Here is a 21,738-nt window from a genome sequence, read left to right on the forward strand (position 1 = left end):
GCTATTAATAATTGGGCATTGTTTGGCGTAAAAAAATAATATATTAATTGATTAATCATTTTTGTTTTGTTACATGTTTGGTTTTAAGTATTATTGTCTAATCCAAGTATATTAATTTAAAATTTTTATATTATTAATTCCTCTCCAATCCATGAACCAGGTGTCATAATATTTTGTACATTTGTAACAATCTACTAATTATTTCCATTTTAAATTATATGATTTATAGAACTTGAAAATTTATTCATTAAATGTTGAATTTATGGTGTTTTTATTATTTTAATAATTATTTGACTTACCATAATTAAAATATCAGTACAAATTTACAATGAATTTTTAGGCATAAAACTCGTACTAAGTACTAACCAGTTCATTCTTGTAAAACATAAAACTTGGTCTTTTTTTATAAAAAAAAAATTGTTTTATTATATTTTTATTGAACAAAATAACTAAAACAATAATCAAACCATTCTAACCAGATTATTTACTACAATTGTTTTACTGTGTATGTTCATTTTGATAAACCTGGTCCAATCTATAAAAAATAAAACGGTGTGTGGAAACTTTAAAATTATTCATCAAACCAACTTAAAATGAATTATTGCACGCCCCCGAATAAATTAAATGTTAAATATTCATAAACATTTATGGTACAATAGTTATTGATGTTAAAAAACTATATTATAGTTCAGTAGAGTTTTATATAAAATTTTTTCATATCAATAACTATTTTAGTATTTTACTGAATCAATATAATGGATCACTAATTTAGTTTAGTTGAATACTTGAATCAGTAGTCTGATTGAATCAAAATTTTGTTAATCATCATCTAGTTTTGCACACAATTAACTGCAAATATAATTTATCACAAAGTAACTAATATTTTGTGACTAAGATTATAAGCCATAAGGTGCAAATGGAGATTAATCTTACTAGCATCTAATTTTATGATTGAAAAATTAATTCCAACACAGTACAGAACAGTGAAATTTAGGACCAATACTCAACCCAAACAATAAGAGATCAAGCGAGCCAAGGGGGACATTAGCATGAATAACCTTCAGCAACTTCAGCTGTTAAGGCCTTCCTCACGCCAAATGCGAAGCTGTTCTTGCCTTGAAGAGCAAACTTGAACTCTGCGTAACAGCGATTATATTCATTCATACAGAATGTCAAGATTGGTGTGTCTTCGGGATGTTGATTCCCTCCGCAAACTCCACAAACATCAACCGTCCACTCACTATCTGAAAAAGGCATGCCATCTCAAAAATTTAGAAGGAACAGGAGAGAAATCGAATCGCTTGTGGAAATTGAAATTCTAGTGAAGGTAAGACTGTGATTGTGGTATGAGCTAATCTGTCTCAATTCGACTTCTGAAAACCAACTTCTTCTCGCTTCCAATGCGTGTATGTATGCAAGGTGTCACCAATCACAGTTGTAATAAACACCAATGATTCACCAGTGAAGCATATTATATTATATATATGTAAAATAAGGTTATTAAAAAGATTCAAGTCATAGTATGTACCCTGCCATTCATGGCCTTCAAAGCATTCTGAGCTTCGATTTCCGACCCAAATTCGACAAAGCCAAAGCCTTTATGCCTTTGAGTTCTTGGGTCATTGATGAGCCTCGCTGTACCGATCACCGATACACAACATAAGTGCCGTGCGGGTAACAATCAATTCAACAGTGACGCTAACAGTACAGCACAAAAGAAAAACACTCGCATAGATTTTACCTTGTTTAACCACCCCAAACGGGGAGAATAGCCTCTTCAACTCTTCAGTTGTGGTGTAAAACGACAACCCTGTAGGCAGAAAAAACAACAAAGAAAGAAAAGATTTGATCAACTCGAGGATGTATTTTTGTGCAATCGTCTGTCTTGTCTAAAACCCTCCGCCAGTTGTAGGTTGCCACTTATGACTTACTGGACACAAAAAGCTCAGAAACCGATCTTTTAGCCATACGAGAGCTTGATCTGAACCAACGGAAGCTATTCGATGACAACCGTGAAGATTTATGATCAGAACACCTCAAAATCACGCACCGCTTCTTCGCATCGAAAGTCGAGTGGATAACAGAACTGTTTGCTTATGAAAATTAGAAACTGAATGTGCTAGCTGGGTTGCCAAACCTAATTTGGAGCGGTGATGCACGAGGGTTTATGGGTCCACCCAAAATTCCTGTTTGAATTAAATTTCTAAAAAAATGCAATTTTGGTTTCGAAAGCTTAAAACCATGCGATTTTTCTATTTTTTTTATGTTTTCATATTTTAGTTTAGTCACACATATTTTGATTTTTGATAATTTTAGTTCTTTTTTTTAAATGCTTATGTGATCCTATACACTTTAGCTCCACATTAGCTCTACATTGGTGACATATCAACGTCACATCAGAAAAAAAAAAAATCCAAAAAAAAAACAAAGATAATAGACTAAAACTCAAATATAAAAATACAAAAAATGGAAATCACAAAATAACAAACAACAATTTTACCTTTGGAAATAAGGCTACACGACCTTGAGCACAAATGCACATTTGAGTGGTAAATTTCATTTTATTTATTTATTTATAATACATGGAAATTATTGATTATTATGTAATTAATTAATAAATAATAAAATATGCTCATCATAAAACATATAATACAACGGATTTATTTGACACTGAAATCAATTTAAACATCAAAACAATAGTAAAATTGTTTTTATTAGAGGTATCAAAACTCAACTTAACCCGTCAACCCGACACGAGTCGACCAAAAAAATATTGGGTTAGAGTTTAGAATTTTTGTGTTTGGATTGAATCGGGTTGACCCGAAAGCAAACCCGAAAAAATTAATCGGGTTCGGGTTCGGGTCAACCCGGGTTCGCCCAACATGACCCAAAAAATTTAATTATTATTATGTTTATATAAAATTATGAAAGATTTGCTACATTTTATACGTTGTATGTTTGCACAAAAAAAAAATTGTATATTGATATAGATTTTCGTCCTGTTTATTATGTACAATTTTTATTTTTAAAAATAATTTTTTATTTTTTGTAATAAATATAGTTTAAATTTTTTACAACTAAACTTTTAAATTTAAATTATATATAAGATTAGATTTTATTATTATGTGATTAAATTAAATATTACTATTATTATTGTGTGTTTTGTATTTTTATTTAATTATTTTGTTAAAATAAATAAATAAAAATAAAATTGAGTTGATCAGATTAGTTGGATTTGGATTGGTCATTTTCGGGTCGGTTCGGATTCAGAAAATTTTTAAAATTATTTTCATCAACCCGACCCGAATCCACCCGACCCACCAAAATTGACACCCTTAGTTTTTAGTTTTACCACTTGCAATCATTCATCGAGCAATTTAATAATTTACTAATAATTCATAAGATGATCCTTATTTTTTTCACACATTAATCTATACATAACATTAAAAAAAATGGCACGGAAATGTTATTGTCCTAGAAGAATGTTATGCAGTGACATAGGAGGTATCAGCGTAAGGCGCGGAAGCAAATATCAGTTGAAATAAAGATTTTTAGAGAAGATGTAAAGTGCGTCTAGTGTTGGCAGGCTAAGTACTCAACAAAACATTTAATAGCGCAAGAACTTACTCATAAAGTAAAAATAGCGCATGAACTAAGCAGCATCCTACAAGAGTTTTAGGCCTACGAGTTAGGAGTACAAGTAAATAAAACAAAGATACTAAGAAAACCATGTCCACCTCCCTCGGATCATTTGGCTTTTTATATTGCATAATAAACTTCAACGATGCTGAGCAGCGTATTGCTGACTGGAATCATATTGTTGTGGATATGCAGTAGCAGCAGCTTGAGGTGATGCACTTTTTGCATAAGCAGCAGCCACAGGCGCAGTTCCATAACCACCAGACTGATCATAGGTGGGCTGAGTTTGAGATGGTTGAGCATAAGCCCCTACTTGAACACCATAAGCAGCATCTGCTTGCCCTTGATATCCATAACCAGTATTAGTGGCAGCAGTTTGTTCAGCATAACCAGTTTGAGCAGCTGGATAAGAACCATAGCCTCCAGTAGGTCCTGGCTGAGGATATGCAGCAGGCTGTTGAGCATACCCTGCAACAGGCTGCCCCCCTTGTGTGGGATAACCAGAAGCAGCAGGTGTCATGGCAGGGGGTGCATGACTGTATCCATCACTAGAGACTGTAGAACCGTAGGAAGGATAGTTTGGCTGCATCTGTCCACTTGATGGATACTGGTACGACTGTTGAGGTGGCACATTTTGACCATATGACTGAGCACCTTGATGAGGCATGGTTCCAGGTTGACCAGGCCTGGGTTGACCATATTGTTGAGGATGGGTTCCTTGGGGTGGCATGCTGTACATTGCTGGCTTACCATATTGGTCCTGTGGACCATACCCTGATTGTGCGCCACCTTGAGCATAAGATGTTTGCTGTGGACCCATGTGCCCGAATTGCTGTTGAGCAGAATGATGATCGTATTTAACTTCATTATACCCATGGCCATAGGATTGGGCAGGTGTTTGTGAATAAGGTGGTGGATGACCATAGTCATGACCTTGTTGTCCATAGTTGTAATTGCCCTGGCAAAGGAGGAATTGTTCAAAATAAAAGGACCCGAATCATGAGTAAGTAGAGTGAACTAACCCTGGCCATTGGACCAAAAAAATTAAGTAAAACAAGAACCTGGGGTGATGGCCCTCGCACTGCTGATTGGGGCCTTTGTTCCCAGCTTGAACCATAGTTGCTTCGAGGACCCTGTTGGGGGGGATAATTACCATATGCCGGAGGGGGATATTGTGAACTCTGAGATGGATATGGTCCTCTTTGCGGATAATCATACCCCGAGAACTGTCCATGATGAGAACCACGAGATCCCCATTGTGAAGCAGCACGTGGACGGGAACTTTGTTGACCATACCCACCAGAGTGAGGCGAGGGCCTTGAAGTCTGCACCAAGCAAATGAGTTTATATGAAAGAATTCAATATCCAGTAATAACAAAAACTCTGAATTCATTAACTGCAGGATCCAGTGTTCAATCTGTAGTCAAATGCACCTCAATGCACAAGATACCTGACCAAAAAACACAGTTGAATACATCCCATTGTGTTTATCCACATAGGACAGCAGAAATCAGAACGGAGGAAAAAACATAATTCAAAGAGCTCTGGAAATATGACGTAACATATCACATAATTATATAAAGCAATCAAAATGTCTATACCAAAAACATTATCACAGAGATCTAACGAGAATACAGGTAGAGAGCATATCTAAGTTTTGAATGAACATAAAATGAAAAAGAGAGGTCAAGAAATATTTCCAAGATCAAAACAAAATCATAATGCTTCATATGTTACGAATGAATCAGTGCAAATCTGCTTATTCAATTAAAAAACAAAGCCCACGAAATATGAGAGGGAACAGCAGATTTCATAGGGAAACACAATCAATAGAAGTGTTATTGGAGAAAGAATTCTTGGCGAACCAATCTATGTCTTCAAAATTAGAGCCATGTAGAAATTCCTCAGTCATTTCACATCTAAAAATGATACACGGGATTGGAGTTACTCAAAATTCTTTTGCCTTTCTTATTTTGCTAATTTCCTGCTGACTAAATGAAGGCTAATACACATTAACTATCAAACTCTTACATAATGTTTCGGTGCATCAGTAAGATACTTCCAAAAGTCGCATTGGAGAATGTGAAGAATGGCAGGTCAAATTTTCTACTGACAGTGTCATGTCATGTCGGAAAGTGTTGGAACATTTAATTTTTCAATATTATGATGTTATTTAAATTTTCAAACAAATCATAAATAGGGTTAGAATATAATATTAAAACGGAATTATGAGCTTCAAAAGGAAACCACCCCCTCTTGGCTTCCAAAAGGCAAAGCACACAAATCGAATTTAAAAGTATAGAAAAACAAAAGGTGCTTTATTATCCAACACATGGCATGACATTAAACGATTTTGGGCAAATAGAACCAAACTACTTGTATACAGATGATTTGACTAGACATGGCACCGCTTTCTAATACGTCTCAAAGATATGATATCAGGCATGCCAGAGCCTTATTAGTATTATCAGTTTCCAAGTCTTGAAGCAATCTTACCGACCATTAACATCCTGCACTGTCGAGGTCTAATGCTTGATACATCTCTTCTGTGGATGAGATTGAATAGTAGTTGTCTATTGATACACCAACAAGGCAATGCGAACCGGATGTGAAAGGTAAAGCCAAATCTGCATTTTTAAAGCCAACCAATTCGAAATCGGCACTTCAAGATAAACAAATCATGCCAACCGATAGTTTATTTGCATATCAGATCTTCCTAACAGCATTCAAGATTCTTGATAGGCATAAGGCATGCGTAGTCATTGGCATTCAATTAAATATCTCTGACCATGGGTCGCCATAAATAGGTGTGCTTGACTCAGAGAAGGCATCGATGTTTGTATAACCCACACTAACATATTAAGCTTGACCATATTTAGATTTGGGACAATGTGTCATTGCCTCCACATATGAAGGTTGGCAATTGAGAAAGCCATCGACCATCAGTACATTAATGCAAAGAGCACAGTAAACTAATTATTATTATTAGTTTCATGTAAGCAAAATTCATCAAACAATAAGATTTTTAAATATCATAACGGCATTACATAAAAAAATCAGATATTCAAGAAAACGAGCAACTTCTAATGCAGGTGGCAAGATTCTGTTGTCATTAGTTAATATAATATCAAGAAAATATTTTAGTATCTATAAAAGCAATGTCCTAACGAAAGCCAAACATAATCTCCTCGAGCTAACAGCAGAAATTACAGGTTAGCTGCACTGCAGATTTCAAGCTAATACATAGCAGTTTCTTTGGAAACAAACAATGAATCACGAGAATATTTCAGCAAATATTACATGATAATGAGTGTGGTTGTAATCAAGAGATAGAGAGACAAAAGTTACACAAATCAACAATATGAAGTAGTGTCGTCAAAAAAATAAGAATGCACATGTAAAACCTATCATATAAGAATCCCAGAGCAGGAGCTTTCAAACAACATTTAAAAGTAAAAACTTGTGTAATACCATACATGTGCTAACTAAAGGAGAAAAACCGGACAAACCTGATTCATTACATCTTTTATCATATCCGTTGCAATCTCAATCTGCTTTTTATTGCCAGAAACACGGACGGTCCTCTCCGTAGGTTGGTTTCCTTCAGAAAGATTTTGCTGTATCAACTAGATATATATAAGATGAAAATTGTCAGTACAGTTATAATTAAAAACTTGGTTGTACTCATCTGAAGACGTGCTGATACGAATCTACTACCTGAATGCGAGCCCCAGATCTTGTCTGTAGGCTCCTGATTGTTTCCCCACCCTTTCCAATAATTATACCAACCTAAATCACTCGATGAAATTCAAAATCCACAATGAGCCCAAAGAAATTTTATACAGCCAACCAACATAGATAACAAAAAAGAAAAGGTGCAGAGAGCAAAAGATAATTTTTTAAAAAGAAAATTTTAAAAAACCTTCTCAATTGGGACTTGTATTTCGAGTTGTTCTCCACCTCCAGCAGCCTGCACAGTGTTGAATCCCCTAGCAACAAGGGACGGAGAACCTCCAGCATCAGCCTAGAATACAATACATCAGTAATTCCAATTTAAGTATCCACATACTGTGGGCAATAGGACAAAGAATAATAGCTCAGTGAAGATAAAAAAATAATATACTTCAGCAATTACAGCCTTTATCAACTTCTCAGCCCTGGTAATGTTTTCCAGGGTTCCAATCAGCTCCAAAGGTCGTGTGGTAGACTGTGGGTCCGCTTCAGCATCCTTCATGATCTGAATTTTGGCACCAGAATTATCTTGCAGGGAGCGAATGGTATCTCCTGCCTTGCCAATCAGAACTCCGACCTATGAGAACAAAAAAACAAAACTAGTTATCATAAATATCTAGGGGAAAAAAGGGGACTGTATGATGGAGTTAGTTCAAGAGTCCATAAACCATGCCCAGGAGAGCAAGCAGAGTTCCACCAAACTAGGAGTTTGTAGTACAAACATAAAATAAATAAGGGTCTTTATTAATTTAAACAAGTTGGTACAACATAGGAGTTGGAAATTGGCTTTATCAATCCTTTCATTGATTCACCTTATCGTTGGGAACCTCCATTTGGCGTGAAATAATTTGTGTCTCAGACACTGACTGCAGCTCATCAGGAGGAACACTGTTCTCTTCAGGAAGTTCCTTGGAAGATTCTTCGACTTCAACCTTTGATTGCTCTGGTTCCTCTCCATTTTCAGCCTCAGCATCCTCATTGAGGACCCTTTCTTCAGTAACAATCTCCAATGACTCTTTAACAGGTTCATGAGCCTCTGACACCAACTCACTGTTGTCAATTGCAGCCTCAGATTGCTCAATTTCCTCATCTTTCAGTTCGCCATCCTTCTCCTCCTCTTGGTGTCCATTCTGGGAAACTGTCACAAAAGCTAATTAGCGCCTTCGAATTTATTGTTGCGTCAGTCGTTAACTAAGGTGCAAACGGTAATTGGGTAACATAAACTTTCTGACGAGGGACACACAAATACAATTACATATTTGATATTTATACATTTTGCTACATCCATGAATGCAAAACCTGTATAAGTATAACTACACAGAGCGGTAATGAAGACGAATTACCAAGGCCACCCATTAATGTAAAACCTGTGTAACCAAACAAAGCCGTAGAAAAGTCGAATTACCAAGGGCATCTGGCTCGTTGACATTAGCCTCCAAACGCGGCCTCTTTGCCTCCAACTCATCGGCACCGCCATTCTCTTCTTCCTCCGCATCGTTCTTAGAAGAATCAGGATCCGATACGGCTTTAGACGGGGAATGAGTAGTTGATTCTGGCGCGGGCGCCTCCAAATCTTCGAGCTTTCTCTTGTGGTTATCGGTGAGTGTGGGGCTAGACACGGGTGACGTAACCAATTCCTCCTCCGCCATAGCTTTTCGGGTCAGGTAGGTAACTAGGGTTCCGAGTAGCAGTTACTATTCTCGTGCGTGCGTTGTGATTTTTTGAGAACGGGAAAAGAAATACCGACCCCTAGTAATCGAAAGGATATAACTGGGGTTAGGGCATCAAATGGCAAGCGGGTTAATTGGGCTTTGATCCGAAATGTAGAACAGAAGGCCCAAATTCAGTGAAATGCAGAGCCCATTACAAGAGGAAACCCAACTAACAATCTCGCGTTATGTTTGGTTGGATTGAAAAACGATATTTGGATTTGGAATTGAATTTTAAATTCAATTGAATTTATAATTTCAATTGGAGTTGGTAGAAATATTGATTTTATCTAAAAATGGTATTTCATTTTTTAGGAAAAAAATTGTATTTTATTTTTAAAATTAAGTAGATAAACAATATTTTTATTAAAGAATAGTTTTTTTAAACAAAAATGGAAGAAAAAAGATAAAAAAAAATTTCAAATAAAGCTTATCTAGTGTAAAAAATAATGAAGGTTTTAGAAGCATTAACTTATTAAGTTAAGTTTTAAAACATAACATATTTTAAATTGATATTACTGGCTTTCTCAAAATATATTATATTAATGCAAAATCTGCTGGCAGATTGCACGTGTACCAGCATCAATTACCCAAAATCATTTTGCATCTTAATGCAATTTGTTTTGGGTCATTCGATACACCCTTCGGATAGCTACCCCAAAGGTGGCATCAAATTTTCCCTTTTTGCCATCCCTGATCACATATATATGTGATGGAACTCGGTAAAGTTCATATTAAGTCTTATTAAGTGTTTAAAGGGAAGGCGGGGCTCCTAACTAGTGTCTCCGTGCAACAAGCCAACAACTAGGGTAATCCATTTTATTATATTTGGTTTGATTTTTATATTAAAATAGAGGTCATATCACAATTATTAAAATTGACTGGTGGTCATTGGCGCCGGCGCGGTTTTTAAAATAATTTAAGAAGTTGATCCTACCATGAGACCAAGGTAGCGTTTAATTGAGAGAGCTTCTATAAAGCACTTATTCAATTTTTCGTTAACAAAATTTCAATAAAATTTTAAATTTTTGTGAAATAAAAGCTGAGAAGTGATTTCCACAAGTTCTCCCAAATACTACCTAATTATCAATACGTATCACGGATTGTGCCTTATAATAACGTAGGCCTTATAATAAGGTACGGATAAACACTAACTGCAACACCATTTAAATCAAAATGACTTATATATAAAGCTTTATTTTGATCTAGATAATTAAATTTTCTTCCTATGACTGATTGTAACCTCAACCCATCGACCAATTTCCAAAACACATCAGGTAAAATCATATCCAAAAAACAAGATGATAACTAAAGCTAAACTATATATATTAACAGAAAGTACTTAAAATTGACTTATTCCTACATTGGGAACAAGTTGATCGGTGGGTGGGTGGTTCACACAAGTAGTGTCAAATCTTGAAAAGTAAAATATTAGCTATAATTTTCACTAAAGATTTGGTCCTCAACTTGCCCCGTCTGTAGGCAAATGACACGTGTAGAAAATGCAATTTTAGGATGAATCAAGTTCACGTGGATGACCATCCCTCGATACCTTCGCGTTCCCATAAATCGAATCGAAAAAAGTGTAAGAAAGTTTTCGAATATTAATGTACTATATATGTTATATATAATTAATGAACATATAATATTAATTTTGGGAAACCACGAAACTTGAAAAAGATTGTGTGTATATATACACATGCAGAAATTCGGAGGTACACTTACAATATACCTAGACAACTACTCCAAACCCTATTACGTACTTTCAAACCAACAAAATAAAAGGAAGAAATTAAGAATTAAAACCCAACTAATTAATGCTAGTTACAAACAGCACTTGCGACTCATGTATGTACTCTGAAACATAAAACTAATATATTGTACAAAACCACACTCTATATATAATGCATGCGATTGATACATAATTCCACTCCAGCAGATGGGAAATTTAGATGATGTCACGAACATGGAAGATATTAGGGTTCTTGATGACGATATCGTACATGTAGACGGAATTGAATCTGGAGAAGTCCCATGGCAAGGATATGAGATCTATAGAAGAACGCTTGTGGAATTGGAAGAGGTCGGGGTCGCCGTCGTAGTATCTCTCCCAACCTAAACCGGTCAGGATCTGCTCGAGAAAACCGTATGATGTCACCATTTGGCCTGTCGGTAAGTGAACCAACACCTTCTTTTTCGAGCCGCGTCTCCCGTCTGAATCATACTGATGATCCGACGCATTTTCGACGAGTTGAATTACTCCGTTGTTTTTGAATAACCAAACACCAGACATGACGGATGATCTTCTTGATGATGTATAGTATGTTGATGGAGGAAGAGGGTTTAATATATTGGAAATGAGATAGTGCTTTGTGGTGGAGATCGATGATGAAGATGGGGGAAGGGTGAAGGGGTATTTATATGCGTAATGGGGACAGAAAGAACAAAGTAAGAATACTCTTGCATTCACTTGGTATAATTGCTAGTGGATGAAAAGAGAGCTGATGTTGATATGTGTTAATACATATATCCACAATATATTATACTAGCAAGTGGGCACATACACGTTGTGTGTGAAATATAATGGATAAATAGATATATTGTTTGCATGTAATTATGGATAAAGATTTCTTAATTATGAGTAATCTATTATTTAGTATTTGATGGGAAAACAAAATTGAGGACGTGTGGTATTAGTTTGGAGAAATGGGTGGAGAAGTTGGAGCAGTCATACCAACATACAAACCAGTTTTTAAATGACTCTCTCACTTAATAAAATATAAAGGATATGTACGATCGAGTGGGCTATAATTTGCAGGGGCGGCCCTAAGGCAGGGCGGGTCGGGCGATCGCCAAGGCCCCACTTTGAGACGGGCTCCGTTATTTTTAAAAAATTAGTATTTAAATTAATATGAAAATAAATTTAATTAATAAATAGTGATATAACAAAATAAAAAAATCGTGATTATGTATTTATGACAAAAATCTTGCTCCAAATGAGTTAAATCACCACAAACACTCATATATGGTTCACTAACTCTGTTCATTTTCTATCTTCATTCCTCGTGCGGCCCTCCAACCAATTTAATACATGCACGAAAATTTATCGCAGACTTTCGTTGCGTCATAGGTAGACATACCATTAAGTTTTTTTTACTTATTATTCAATTAAATTAACCATGTTGATTACTCATTACAGATTATGGAATTGAATAATTTTACAAAAGGTAGAATTTTTTTTTTTTTCATTTTTTTCATTTACTAATGGATTGTTGCATCATTATTTTATTAATTTATATTACACTAATTTATTATCTCTCTCCTATATATTTGTATATATATATTTTTTCCATATTTTACTTCATTATTTAGTATTATTTTACATTGTTTATGAAATTAGTTAAATAGTTCAATTCTTGCATAAATATTCATCATAAAATGTCAAAAAATGATGACTTTGTTTTAAAAAATGTAGTAAGAGTGAATTTTAAATAATATTGGTTGTTGAATAATTTATTTTGAGAAACTATGTTTAAAATTATTTTTAATTTGGATGTTCTTTAATATTATATGTGTGTGTATATATATACATTATTAATGAACGGAGATCATATTTTTAACTTCGTTCCGAGCCACATTTTTCTCAGGACCGCCCCTGATAATTTGTTGATTGCTTACTTGTTTGCATGTGGACGAGTTCGAGACTCAATTATATATAAAAAAAATTATTTTAATCAAAATTAAATTAAATTTAAATCTTTGTGTTCAAGTTTATATCAAATTTACGTCTACCGACTGTACCCGTCTCGTCAAATTTTTTATCTGTCCGTCCATTTGTATTTATATTTTTGTGGATGGGATTGGATAATTTTTTCAACTTTTGGTTAGACGTGTGTACGTAGACATGTGTGTGTATGAATAGATATTGTGGGATCCATTTGAAATTTTGAATAAAAATAGTAATTCTTTCCTTCTTTCCTCTTTTTTTTTTTTTGAGCTTAAGATTTGAGTGGGCGACGACGAAAAAAGTAGATGACGAAGAATCTCTGTGTGTTTTTTTAACTTAATTTTCAAAATGGGAGAATCTTGGAACTGTCTCGTAGAGTATATATTTATTTATTTATTTATATATATATATATATATTGAAAAATTATTTTTTTGATTATGTATGTTTGTTATTTTGTGATTTCAGTTTTTTATATTTTCAAATTTCAGTTTTAGTCTGCTATCTTTATTTTTTGTCAATTTTAATCCTTCTTTCGACGTGATGATGACGTGACATCAATTCAGTGCTAATGTGGAGCTGTGGCGCTGATGTGACACCAATTTAGTGTTGATGTGGAGCTGACATGTACAATGTCACGTAAGCATTTTCGAATAAAAAAGATCGAAATTGCCAAAAATCGGAATATGCAAGACTAAAACTGAAATATGAAAACATAGAAGATCAAAATCACAAAATAACAAACATACATGACCAAATTTACCGTTTTTTCATATATATATATATATATATATATATAAAATATCGACACAAGTAGAAAAAAATATTAGTAGGTTGAAAAGTCAATATCGATAACTTCATTTGTTACGCCCACTTAGATCACGTGCTCCCATGCTTCAAGACAACGATACGTCGAGGGAGAAGCTAGAAAGATATAACAATTGTCCACGAGGAGGGGATCTTCGTTGATGTTACTCTTGATATTATATATTCACTTTATGCATCTTCATATTATATATAAATATATTAAAATTAAACTATATGATCACATCTATATATTTTTCAAATACTAATTAATCATCCTGATTTTTTTAAGTGTACGCGATATATATATAAATTAAATAATTAATATAATTGAAATTTAATTAGCCAATATTGATATGTACAATATGTATCATACACGCATAGCAAAGAATATATATAATGTAATTGTAAAATTTATATCATGTGAGGTTATGAATAATTGCAACATGCATGATATATAAGATTCATGGGCAAAGTGAATCAAAATAACCAATTCCACCATTATATGGACCACACCACACCTTTGGTAGCACTGTCTTTTCTTTTTTTTTTTCTTTTTTTTTTTTATCTAAATCAAAATAAGTAGGCTAGCATGCAATATATATGGATATTGAGGAGAATGATCACATGCAATCACATGGAGAATGTTGTTTTAATGGTCCAACGTCTAGAGCTAGCCTAAAATTTCCAATATGGCATCCTAGGGGTCGGGGCTATACTTCGCAGCACCACCATATCCTCGAGTCGTTTTCTAAGTATACGCACGCATGTCGTGCGGGATAAATTCGATATACGTAGGATAAGAAAGGAGATGATCTTTAGAAAGAAAGATATATATTTTCAAAATATATGTATATCTAATATTAAACAACTATATATGTACATCTTTTATTTTCTTTACATTTGACCTACTTATGTAATGGTTTCCATAAAAATGTGTAATTTATTTAATGCACAAGCAAAATCTGTAGTATAACTGCAATACAAAATGAAATTTAACTTAAATAACTTTGAAATTATATGTATGACAAGTGTTGATGTTTTTCCTTTTTTTTAATACATGCATGGAACGAATGAAGAACTCGAACCAGCCGCAAGAAAAACGTACGTGCATGCTAAAAATAATTAAATCCCTTTTAAGTCTCATTATTTGTATCTTGTTATTTTATGAATTAAATATTGCCAGTTGCCACTCAAAAATATTGTCGGTAATAAAGTGAAATCCTTCCTTTTACAAAGATTCGGACCAATCGCGCGCCAATCATTGTTCCTGATATGGGGTTTGCTTTGGAATTTAAATTAAGCAATTGAAAAAATAATTAATAACTCCAGGGGTGTAAGCATGCATTCTAATGTTTAATTCCATTGTTCTCACTGGTTTCTTCAGCTGGACCATTTCCAGTTTCATATTTAATTGATACCGAGCACAAATTATTTGTACTTGATATTTATTTATGACTCAAAAACACGAATTAATTAATTAGTCATCAAAAATATAGTTTGGTCGTAAATTATATTATAAAAATAAAACACACATGAATTAATCAAAGCTGGACAGTGTGAAAGGAAAAGGTTCTTTAATCGGTCCACCTCCGTGCACCAGTTGGGAGCTATTTTTCTCGTGAATATATTAGGGGGTTCCTAACATTATATACTAATATAGCTAGGATACATGGTTTTGGTAATTAGTATATTCAATAATTCAAGGTCGGGTGGGTTTTACCAAACCCGGAATCCGTCCCACCAGAAAAAATCGGACCCGGACCCGGATCCGGACCTGGACCCGTCCAGTCCCACTTCAAAACCCGATCGAGTCCAACTTGGTTTGGACTCCCCAACCCGCCAACATTTAATTTTAAAACAATTTAATTAATTATTATTTATGATATATATATTATATATATGCATGTCCATAATTTTGAGAATTATTATTTACACTCCATCTCTTTATTAAACACACTTCATTTTTTTAGTTTTATACAAATATTGACGATGATGTCCTTTAATTTATTGTTTTTATTTTTGGTAAACTCATTTCAATTTTAAAATAAATTATCTTAAACATTATTGTCCAAAAATATTGTTAAATTTGTTCATAAAATTTAAAAGGCACACACAAGAAATCGTTACTTTTATTTTCATTTTAATTTGTATGTTTCAATTTTTTGAAAGAGTTATGTTTTATATCTATTATTTTAATTTTCTCTTCTTAATTTTTTTTCTTATTACTTAAAAAATTAAAATTTTAAATTGATTATAATATATCTTATAATATAGAAAACTGCTACAAAAAAAATTATTTTAAAATATTATTATCAAAGTTAGTTTTCTGTGTATTAACATTTCTCAAAATAAAAAAAAAATAGATAGAAGTTTAGTTGAATACTAAATTTTAAGATATTTTGTGTTTTATTTCAAAATTTAATAAAATTTTGGTAATCAAATATTTTTAGATTTCAATATATTATATATATTATAGTAAAATATTGTGACGATATTTTAAAATATTATTTTTTAAAAAAAGTTTAGTTGTTAAAAATTGAAATATAAACAAAATTTTTGTAAGTGAAATTTTTTAAGGGCAAAATTTTATTATTTAAGGAATTATATTATAAGTCAATTTTATCTAATCTATATCATATCTATATCTATATCTATATCTACATCTGTATCTCTACTATATTATAATAATTGAGAGAACTAAAAAAATTGTTTTTTGAGGACACACTTTTTTTTTCCATTTTACCCCTCTCTTAACATTTCTTTTATATGTAGGTTAACTTTTTTCCACGTAAATATAACTTCCCTAATATAAAATATCATCTATTTATACTACAATTATCATGTGCAAATCTTCTACCTCTCATCCCAATGGTTGAGTTCAACCTAGCATATGAGTATTATCTTAATGATAGATCTAATGTTCAATGATTTGTCACGTCAATAATATATCATTAATTACATCTATGTGTAAAAATACGAACCATTTGATGCATGATTTTGGTATTACTTTTAGTGTAGGATCTCATTGACCTATCCCAATATATCTTCTAATTTGTAACATCGGTAAGCACATTTTTTACATCTCATATGAGATAATGTTGTGATTATTATTGTACACACGCAACGCGTGTGCATCATTTACTAATTACTAGTTATATATAAAGTAAGAGCACCTTAGTGGTCTCTTGGTAATGTATGCTCATTTTTATTTTATTAAACAAAAACCCACAAAATTATCAAATTGCAAAAAATAATAATAATAATAAAAAAATCAAATATTTGAAAAAATAAATTTATATTATATACACACAGAACATAATATTTGTATATAATATTACACACACAATGCATGTGCAATGCGACTAGTAGTAAGTTAAGTAAGAATTGTGTAGTGTTATTAATATTTTTTAAAGTGTAAATAGCACTTTTCTTTATATATAATACTTATTTATATATTATATAATATATAAATAAGTATTATATAATTAGAGTGTATATATATTTAATACAACGTGTCCGCACGGGTCTACCCAAACCCGAGACCGGCCCCGTTGACCTGAACTCGCCCTGCCCCGCAATCCGTTTGAACCTGTCCCTGACGGATCGGGTTTCACATGGGTACAGGCTTAAGCCTGATCCATTGCCATAAATGTCATCCCTAGGTGTATCATATTTAAATTTAAAAACTACAAAAACTCTATTTCTCATTACTTCAATTTAAATATAAAAATATAGTACAAAATTTAAACAGATCACGACTATTCAAAATGTGAACGCTAAAATTGCATGCAGCCATCTAAGGGGGCCGGGGGTGTATATATAGACACACACAAGTTGCAAAGTTAGAAGAGAGAACATTTACATAAACCAATATGGTCTGTACCCTTTAACTAAGCTTTATGTGGTAGATAAATAAATACAAAAGGGGCGGTGCAAATTTCCTTGATCAAATGAACTTCGATATACATACAACCATCTAACAAAACTAGTACATTGTATCTGTGATAAGTTGAATTACGGTTTCGCCTCCATCATTCACTCGATGTCTTTTATTGCATCCTGGATTCGTATCGTGCATTGAATAGAAGAGGAATCAGTCAACATATTTTCAACTTTGAAACGTTCTACGAATCAAAACTATGTCCAGAAATGTTAGTGTGCCCTTACGTACCTTAGCTAGACGTGTAACGTAGGTAGCAGCAATTGCTGTTGCTAACAGCCCTAATCCGAGCGTCAATAGCTGACCATTCCCTCCACTCCCTAACCCTACTCCAGATTCTTCTTGCTGCAAATTAATCAAATCCGATACAAGAAAAAAGGGAACATTAACTACTTGAATGCTACTCAAAATTTTCATGAATATCAGAATTTTCAAGTGACACAATGCTTCAGATGAACAAGTGAAAACTCACAATAACTGCTCTGCCAAATGCACCGGCACTCACATATGCCCATGTTCCAGGAAGCATACCTAACCAACTGCAAATACAAAACAGCATAGCCGAATCTAAATCACCTTATTTCATGCTTAATAACATGCCTGTGGTACAGCTTCAATACACTACGTATTTGTCTTTATGCAACTTAAAAACCTTGACTTTTTTTTTTAAATACAAATAAAAAAGCATGGTACTCAATGACATGAGTGCAAGTTTGTGAAGAAAGATTTAATCAGTTGGAGAACAATTTCCAACCGAATATCATGTACTTGCAAGTTACAATCGCGGTTTAGCTCGAGCAACTAGGACAAAATGAGACATGTAAAAAGAAAAGAAATATGCTCTACTGTCGAGACATGTGTACTCTAGTAAATAAATGATAGAGCATTCATCATAATTATTGCTCGAACACCTATGTAACAGCCTTGAAAAAAAAAGAAAAAAATAAAACGATAACGAAAAATCACAATAATTTAAATGTGTATTATAAAACACGAACACACCAATAGTTAAACTGGAACTGAACGAAAACTAATAGGAAAAAAAATGAGGATGATGCCGACCTTCCAAGCACATAGGGTACAAATTGGACAGATGTAAGTCCGTATAGATAATTTCCAAGAGAAAAAGGAAGCAACGGGCTCAATCGAAGAAGAGTAACAACCCTGAAACTATTTTCCCCAATAGCTTTGTCAATGGCAAGGAATTTTGGGTTTCCTTCAACTAGCTTAAGAATGCGCTCACGAGCAAAATATCTGGCAATTAGAAAAGCAACACTTGCTGCAATCTGAAAGCAGAAGGAATGCAACATTAGATACCGAGATAAAAGTTGTTCACAGTCTCATATAATTGTAGATTGCAGACCCACCGTGCCACTTATAGAAACGATAATAGTCCCAGTAAACGAACCAAACAAAAGACCAGCCGACAAAGTCAAGGGGATGGCTGGTATTGCAAGTATCTGCAAGGAAAAATAACACATCACTACATGATAGTTTTGTAGCAGTATTATATACACGACAAAATTAAACCGTTCCAGCATTCAATTGAAGAAAGGGACCTTTGAAAGCAATTCAACAAGAACTAGGGAGCATATCACAACCACAAGATGAAAGCTAATGGCTTTTTAAAGGCATTGATTTTGCTATTTTCTGCATGGATCATCAACATGACTTACAAGTGGCAATATGTCGGCTACAGTAATTTAAACCAGTTTTCATGTTTTCACTTCCCAAAAGCACCTGTTAAACTTCACCAATCCCAAATAAATGCTCTAGACTGTTCTGGTCTGTCAACCAGTTAAAAGTTCTTAGCTAGAAACTGTGTTCTATGAAGAAAGAATAGCCAAAGATAGCAACTGTGGTGAGCATTCAATTCGCTATGAAGTAATTTTGCGTAAGCTGAAACAGGGATGAAGCGGGTGCATAACAGATTACTTCCAACTGCATGATATGCACAATAAGAGGAGAGAGCAGATTCTTACTTCTAATCCAGAATAAACTGCAACAAAAAGAGCGTATCCAGCTGGCCCATAACCTGCAATAAAACAGTACTACAGGAATTTGAGGAAGAAATATTTCTTTCTACACTAACATACAAAAACAAACAGATGTTTATTCTTGAATTTCAAAGATGTGACTATCCAGAAGCTGACAAAAAGATCCAGACTCGCTCTACGCAGTGCCTTCTGGTTGTGATTCGTAAATGCTTTAGAATAGATTCATTCATCAAACAAGTAGGCATAATTTTGTTTGCTCCAGCAACTGACCATTGCAACTAAAAACGACAGTGTTATTTAATGCAAAAGGATCAGTACAATTGTACAAAAAAGCTCAAAATATTGGTTTGGTGGATTTGAAGTTAGTCAGAACACCAAACTGCAATGCAAAAATAAAGTAGATAAGACTCAATTTCAAACTGCAACTATCAACCATCAGATCCTAGATTTGCATTTTTTTTTTTTTTCTGCCACCAAAGATGCCAACTTGTGGAACAGAATCCAAGCAGTGATATGGACAGCTTGTTCAGCTAAGTTTATAAGTTAATTAAGACAACTTATGAAATATTCAACTTATTTTTTAAGTCCATACAAGTTAACTTCAAACAATCTCAATGCTTATTCCTATATCCTAACTTATTTACAAATCCATTTTTCCTCTCTGTTCTCTTTCAATCTTTAAATGATTTGTTTTTTTTTTCTCTCTACCCTCTCGATTGTATTTCACTATAAGTGAACTTATCATACTCAACATCTTTAAAAGCTTAGTTTTAGGATATCATACAAGCTTCGAACAATATCAATTTCACTATATTTAGCCATATTTTGTTTCCAAACTGAACATTAACCAAATTCAATCCAGACAACAGGAATTGCAGCAAAAGTTAACTAAGCAGTAACCCAGCAGAAGAGAATAAATGAATCAATCAATTGCTGAAGCTCTTCGTGAGAAAACTAATTACAATATGCAATCCACCAGTAAAAGTATGCCATATAAATCGATTTTAGCAACATTAATATCCGAACCAACCATCAAGCATAACCATCGGAAAACGAGACAGAGTGAACAAAGCAAAAACACTACCATCGATGATGCTAGAAAACTGGGTCAAGAAAGCATTGATCTGATCCTTGTAAAAGTATCCCACAGCCCCAAATCCACCGACCACTCCCACAAGCAGGAGCCCTGCCAAGATTGTGCCTTTAACAGCAGCGCCTTCTCCACCGGCAGTATCACCATCGTTTTCTCCTTTTGGTTTGAAATTCAAGATTTTCTTCGCATTATCGGGAGGATTTGAGTAGGTCTGCTGCCGTTTCTTGATCTGTTTGAGGGCGGAGTATGGCTTCAAGAAATGAAATCGACTGGGTTTGAGTGGGAACAAAGGGAAGTACAAGTACGGGCTTTGTTGGTGAGTGATGGACGGAGGAAAGGAGGAAGAAAGGAAGGCGTGGCACGGTGGAATCGATGCGGTTCCAACTGAAGGAACGGTGAGCATTTTACACCGATCACTGTGGAAAGGATAAAGTAGCTGCTGCTTCTCTCTTTTTCTCCTCTCTTTATTATTTTTATTTTTATTTTTATTTTTATTTTTTCATGTTTTCTAAGTTGGTTTTTTTGGATCGTTTTGGAAGAAGGTCAAGAAAAAGAAAAGAAAATAATATACTAGTAGTATCTTGATATCTTCTATTAATTGTGGATTTCTCTTCTCTTGAATCTTGATAATTATCCCAAAAAATATATCAAATTAATATAACCGAAGATATGAAATTCAAATAAAATGTTGATAACGTATATCAAAGTAGTATTTGCAACCTTTAAAAATAAGTGATTATGTCTGCATAATCACTTATTTTTAGAGATTATAAATAGTATCCAAAAATTTGGTTATGTTCCTCGGTTTTCAAGAACAAACGTTGAAGGCTTTATCATTGCACAATCTCTGGTTTTATCCACTTTTTTTTTTTTGGAAACAAACGGAATAAATATATTAAGAGGTTAAGTACAGAACAATAACATTCGAAATAACAATAGGAAAAGGAACAAAACTTTCTACTAGATCAGGCATAGAAGCAGTCCCCCTAGCTAAAGCATGGACAGCCTGATTCGCTGATTTTCTGTCAAAAGAAAAAGAACAAGAAGAAACATCTCAAGCGAGAAGTTTACGGTCTTCAATGATGAGGCTCAAATT

The 21,738-nt window shown here is 33.7% G+C and overlaps 4 protein-coding genes across 4 annotated transcripts; all 4 read right to left on the reverse strand.

The window, feature by feature from the left end:
- Positions 1–923: 923 nt before the first annotated feature.
- On the reverse strand, positions 924–2,144 carry LOC140884663 (small RNA-binding protein 11, chloroplastic-like). The gene is made up of 4 exons (XM_073291492.1): positions 1,932–2,144; positions 1,742–1,810; positions 1,529–1,635; positions 924–1,244 (listed from the first exon to the last, which is right to left on the reverse strand). Exons 1-4 carry the CDS (start codon positions 1,966–1,968, stop codon positions 1,173–1,175), a joined length of 285 nt encoding a protein of 94 aa, XP_073147593.1. The 5' UTR covers positions 1,969–2,144; the 3' UTR covers positions 924–1,172.
- A 1,361-nt stretch (positions 2,145–3,505) lies between these two features.
- Positions 3,506–9,101, reverse strand: LOC140879559 (uncharacterized). Its single transcript, XM_073283320.1, has 8 exons — positions 8,777–9,101; positions 8,184–8,509; positions 7,763–7,948; positions 7,562–7,663; positions 7,357–7,428; positions 7,149–7,265; positions 4,701–4,964; positions 3,506–4,597 (listed from the first exon to the last, which is right to left on the reverse strand). The coding sequence occupies exons 1-8, from the start codon at positions 9,018–9,020 to the stop codon at positions 3,779–3,781; spliced, it is 2,130 nt and encodes a 709-aa protein (XP_073139421.1). The 5' UTR covers positions 9,021–9,101; the 3' UTR covers positions 3,506–3,778.
- A 1,706-nt stretch (positions 9,102–10,807) lies between these two features.
- Positions 10,808–11,464, reverse strand: LOC140884594 (flowering-promoting factor 1-like). Its single transcript, XM_073291391.1, has one exon. It carries the CDS (start codon positions 11,371–11,373, stop codon positions 11,029–11,031), a length of 345 nt encoding a protein of 114 aa, XP_073147492.1. The 5' UTR covers positions 11,374–11,464; the 3' UTR covers positions 10,808–11,028.
- Positions 11,465–17,490: 6,026 nt separating this feature from the next.
- Positions 17,491–21,134, reverse strand: LOC140882720 (uncharacterized). Its single transcript, XM_073288886.1, has 7 exons — positions 20,634–21,134; positions 19,535–19,587; positions 18,920–19,012; positions 18,615–18,838; positions 18,025–18,091; positions 17,784–17,897; positions 17,491–17,671 (listed from the first exon to the last, which is right to left on the reverse strand). The coding sequence occupies exons 1-7, from the start codon at positions 21,043–21,045 to the stop codon at positions 17,648–17,650; spliced, it is 987 nt and encodes a 328-aa protein (XP_073144987.1). The 5' UTR covers positions 21,046–21,134; the 3' UTR covers positions 17,491–17,647.
- Between the last annotated feature and the right edge of the window lie 604 nt (positions 21,135–21,738).

The sequence above is a fragment of the Henckelia pumila genome, chromosome 2 (genome assembly GCF_033568475.1).
Source record: "Henckelia pumila isolate YLH828 chromosome 2, ASM3356847v2, whole genome shotgun sequence".
NCBI classification, from domain to species: domain Eukaryota; kingdom Viridiplantae; phylum Streptophyta; class Magnoliopsida; order Lamiales; family Gesneriaceae; genus Henckelia; species Henckelia pumila.